Source organism: Nannospalax galili, unplaced genomic scaffold (genome assembly GCF_000622305.1).
Source record: "Nannospalax galili isolate Female #2095 unplaced genomic scaffold, S.galili_v1.0 scaffold24442, whole genome shotgun sequence".
NCBI classification, from domain to species: Eukaryota; Metazoa; Chordata; class Mammalia; order Rodentia; family Spalacidae; genus Nannospalax; species Nannospalax galili.
In genome coordinates this window covers 3,390-8,235 of record NW_008348196.1, presented here as the reverse complement: position 1 = coordinate 8,235, position 4,846 = coordinate 3,390, and the positions used below count along the sequence as shown (strand labels likewise).

Below are 4,846 nucleotides of genomic sequence, written 5' to 3'. Positions count from 1 at the left end.
TGTTTAGAAGGCCCTACCCCATAAAAATAGGGCAGAATAAATCATTAAAATAAAACCCAAACCTTTCCTTCTGTGTATGTTTTGCAACTAGATCACCAGTACACTATTTCTTGGTTCATCTCTGTACTTTTCAGGGAAAAAAAAATCAGTATTTATTTAGAGTGCCTTCATCTACTTGCAAGCCAAGGGAAATAAGAAGAACCCGCGTAGAAGCTTCCAAAGTCTTCAGGGAAATAGACATTGTGACACCAAGTTCTACCATCAGACTACAGGAATCTGCCATTTTCTTGGACTACATGGCTCTCTGGAGCCTCGTGTATCCTGGGAGGATGGGGCAGGAGGGAGAGCAGCCATGAAAATGTGAAGGCAAGTCCAGATCGCCCAGCTCTTACCTCGCCCATCCAGCGGTCTTGCCCTTTGCTCTTGCCTGTGAGTAAAGAGCTCGGCCCACAGTTTTCTCCTTAATGGAACTTGTAAATGTCGTGCCATCCACAGTCCTAGAACAAGACAGAAGTCAACAGTTGGCCAGATAAGTAGCTCAGAAAAACTAACAAATGACAAACAATCAGCTAGATTTCATGAATGGAGACAACAATGATTTTGAATCTACAGGCAGCAAGAAGAAAGATATTTAGATAACTTATAGATAGGACTCTTATTTTATTTAATTTTTGTGATTTTTCATACAATATAATTTGATGGTATTTAGATCCTGTAACCTATCTACACCTCCCCCCACTGCCTCCCACCCAATTTAATGTTCTCTCTCTCTCTCTCCCCCTCTCCCTCTCCCTCTCTCTGTTAGCCTACAGAGTCTGATTTGTGTCCCCAAATGTCCTTGGGTTGTGATTTGAGAGGTTAGGCTGGGTTTTAACTCCCCAAATTTCTCTCAAGTACTATTATGTGTGTTTAAGTTTTTCCATATTCAAATCTCATGCTTTGAATGAAAAGATTTTTGGGGGTGAGATAAGTCTTCTGAATGACACTGATAACTAGGAGAGGTGGCTGACAAATCACTCATTAGTGGATTTCCATTTGACTTATCAGATCATTTTTCTGGCAAATAATTAAAGAATTAAACATAACTGGAGGTAAATGGATTGAGCATTGCCAAAATTCATAGATTGAATTCTCTATTCTAATCTGATAGCTTAGAAGGTGAGGATGTTCAGAGACAATTAGATCATGAGAGTGGAACCCTGATAAGTAGGATGAGGATGTTTTATTAAAAACTGGGAATCCTAAGAGCTCTCGTGCTCCTCTCCACCATGGGAAGGCAGCACAAATGAAAGTCATCTATGAATCAGTGAGACTGCACCAGGCACCAGATCGGCACCAGATTGTACCTTGCTATTGAATGTACCAGCCTCCAAATCTATGAGAAACAAGAGTAACTTTTGTTGTTTACACCCACCCAGCCCTATAATATTTTCTTATGGCAGCACCAACTGATTAAGACATGGCTGGATGCTGTCTTGTAAGGATGAAAATATGTGGAAAGTCCATGGTGAGCCCCTTCTAAAGTTGCTGTTTCTCTCCCCAGTATCTCCCTCGGGGACCTCCATCTTCTTTCATATCTCTGTCTATCCATCTTACTGTTAGCTGGATAGTACCTAATTCTCACTAAGAAATGGTGGAAAGAATAGAATTTTAGAATTTTAGGTGGAAGCTTAACAGTACTTAAATGGGCATCTCTCCTAAAGAAGCATTTAGAAATAGATGGGAATGCTCATGGTTACAACGTCCTGGAAAGCAGTGACTAAGGAAAAAGACAAGTGTAGCCAGATTAATCCACTTGTCAGAGACATAGTAGAGGCATTCAGACACTGGATAAGACATTGGGTTTAATTACTGGTTCTCAATAAAGAAATGATTGACATGGCACTGACTTACTGAAAATACACTCATATGTGGTATCCTATAAGCTAGAGGAAACTTTACATATTTTTATTTCACAGAGAAAGTATATTTCAATGCAAGTATGTAGAAGATGGTTACCATAGAGATAACCTTAAGTTTGCTTTAATATACTATAAGTATAAGCAAGGGCTGAGGAGATAGCTTAGGCAGCAAAGTGCTTGCCATGCAAGCATGAGTTTGATCCTCAGCACCCACATAAAAGCTGAACGTGGTGGTATATGCTTGTACTCCGAACACTGGGCATGAAAAGACAGGTAAATCTCCAGAGTTCTCTGGTAAGTTCTAAGCCAATGAGAAAAAAGATGGATAGTACCCGAGAAGATACCCAAGGTTGATCCCCCCCGACAAATTTTTCATAGATCTGATGCTTTGAGTAGAAACAAACACAAGGTCCCATCCCAAGTGACTCTTGTTGTGAAGCAGGACCATAGCTCAGGAAGCGAGATCCACATGAGCAGTGGATCACTAAGGTCCATCTTAATGGGAGGACTTTTGATTCCAAGATAGAGAAGTAGCTAGTTCCTGATTCTTCATAAAAGTTACTCACATGGAGAAGTTGGAGATGAAGGCTCCTTTAGGGATCTGAACATCAAACACGACATTTTGCGGCTGTGGGGAATTGTTCACTAACTTGCTCTGGATGATGGTTGTGGCCATTCGAGAAGTAATGGTGGATTGGACTTTGTAGCTATAAAGAGTTACTTGATCACCATCCTCCTGAAAATGGCAAGAATGAATAACAGCACTAATACAAAGGCCACATGGAATGCTACTATGTATACGGTGTTACAAGGGGTGTCTTTTACTTGGTATGAAAAATTCTAAGGCATTTGATAAATATATAACCCAAAGAATTGCTAAGCAGTGTTCTAACTTCTTGCAGCACCCCAAGGGAAGAAGTTGTGAGATATCTCCGTCCTTTTCTCCCTCTCTCCATTCTTCTGCCTCCTTCCCTCCTTCCCTTCCCCTCCTTCTTCCCTTTCCCCTTCCTTCCTTCCTTCCTTCCTTCCTTCCTTCCTTCCTTCCTTCCTTCCTTCCTTCCTTCCTTCCCTCCCTTCTTCCCTTATCTTAGAATCTAAGCAGAAAATGAATGTGGGAAGCAAGATAGCCTGAGAAAGTTCAGGAAATAATTCCTAATGTAGAACCATAACTAGAGGAAGGAGACAGAATCACAGGGTTGGAAGAGGATCCTGGCTGTGCCTTTAGAGTGAGAAGCAACGAGGGGAGCCGTGCGGTGAACTCTACATGCAATACCCCAAACTCCACGTTGCTACCTATTTTCTTCGGTTTCATCGATTACTGTTTCATCTTTTACCTTCAGTTTTCTTCTCTTTCCCCAAACTAAAATAAGCTAAGAGAATGCTGAGGCATTGTCCTGGAAAGAACATTTTGATGAAATTATTTATCTAATACTTTGTATCACCTTTTGCATTCTTCTCTTCAGATTTAAGGCAGCCCCGGTGCAAAAAAACAAAGTCAAAGCAAAATATCAGTGTGATCAAAAGCAAGGCATGAAAAACATCTTTGGGATATGCCTTCAGATCCGCAGCAATTGTGTGACTGATTAGATTTTGCTTTTCCTTCCTCCAAGAGCTTGCTTATTTCCATATTAGGTCTCATCCCCCAAACTTTGTTGTCAAGGCTTAAACCTTCTAACTAGTTAGCCCCCAGCCCATCTCAAACTAAGATAAAATCCAGGTCAATTTATTTGCCCTCCGTCTTGTTTCCAATGGACTCTCTTAGTCCAGAACAGGAAGCCAACATAAATCATTTCCTTTGGATGTTCTCTTGTCATAGGAAGGTCTACTTTGGACATTCCTGGATATCGAGCCATGTCACCTTTAACAGTTGCTTTCTAGAGTCACTCTTCTATACTCTATTGCTGTCAGGTGTCATATTTTAAAACCAAAGCTGTTAAGTGGGGATGCATACATGTCGTTGGGTGAAGCCTACGTCATTGATTAAACTTGAGAGGATGAGACGGGGCCTTTTCTTCTCCCAGTGGTCCCTGGTCTGCAAGTACTGCACTCTTATTCTGAATTTCAGAAACTCTTCCAAACAGAATTGGGCAAGGAAGTGTTTCAAAAGTCAGATAAATACTCCCAATGACAAAGACAAAGGAGACAGCTGAATTGATTTTCAGGTAATAGTTAACAGGAAAATCACTCAGACGTCAATGTGTAACTCAACCAAAGCAAACTTACCATCTTCTCTCCTGAGTCTTCAGAAAGACTTCTCTGTGAAAAGAAGTCAGAAAATCATCCTTCAACCACATGCCACTTATTACTCAAGAGCAAAAAACATTTTCTTCATCAAAAGAGTATTTTCCTTCACTTCCATGCTATAATTCATTCATTGGAACCATATAAATATGGAATATTCTGGAAACAGGAATGTGTTTCTCTGAACAATGTTCTGTCATTTTTGTTGGCCTGTGCATTGCTCTATGGTATAATATCATCAAAGTTTTCAGGTCTCAACTTTGGCAGAACTTTCTAGATGAAATTACCAATCCCTAGGCCAGCTTTACTGTTTTGAGAACAGGCGTCCTTTTTTTTTTTTTTTTTTTTTTTTTTTTTGGTCTTTTTGAGACAGGGTCTGAAGAGAAGAATGCAAAAGGTGATACAAAGTATTAGACAAATAATTTCATCAAAATGTTCTTTCCAGGACAATGCCTCAGCATTCTCTTAGCTTATTTTAGTTTGGGGAAAGAGAAGAGAACTGAAGGTAAAAGATGAAACAGTAATCGATGAAACCGAAGAAAATAGGTAGCAACGTGGAGTTTGGGGTATTGCATGTAGAGTTCACCGCACGGCTCCCCTTGTTGCTTCTCACTCTAAAGGCACAGCCAGGATCCTCTTCCAACCCTGTGATTCTGTCTCCTTCCTCTAGTTATGGTTCTACATTAGGAATTATTTCCTGAACT

The 4,846-nt window shown here is 40.4% G+C and overlaps 1 protein-coding gene across 1 annotated transcript; it reads right to left on the bottom strand.

Moving 5' to 3' along the window:
• Positions 1–354: 354 nt before the first annotated feature.
• On the bottom strand, positions 355–4,199 carry LOC115072329 (inter-alpha-trypsin inhibitor heavy chain H2-like). The gene is made up of 3 exons (XM_029569104.1): positions 4,125–4,199; positions 2,468–2,637; positions 355–497 (listed from the first exon to the last, which is right to left on the bottom strand). The coding sequence occupies exons 1-3, from the start codon at positions 4,125–4,127 to the stop codon at positions 389–391; spliced, it is 282 nt and encodes a 93-aa protein (XP_029424964.1). The 5' UTR covers positions 4,128–4,199; the 3' UTR covers positions 355–388.
• Positions 4,200–4,846: the final 647 nt, after the last annotated feature.

Excerpts from the sequence above, each read along its gene's own strand:
- LOC115072329 (XM_029569104.1), bottom strand. Across the intron at positions 498-2,467 it reads TTCATCTCCAACTTCTCCAT|GACTGTGGATGGCACGACAT; the intron begins GTGAGTAACTTT and ends GTCTTGTTCTAG.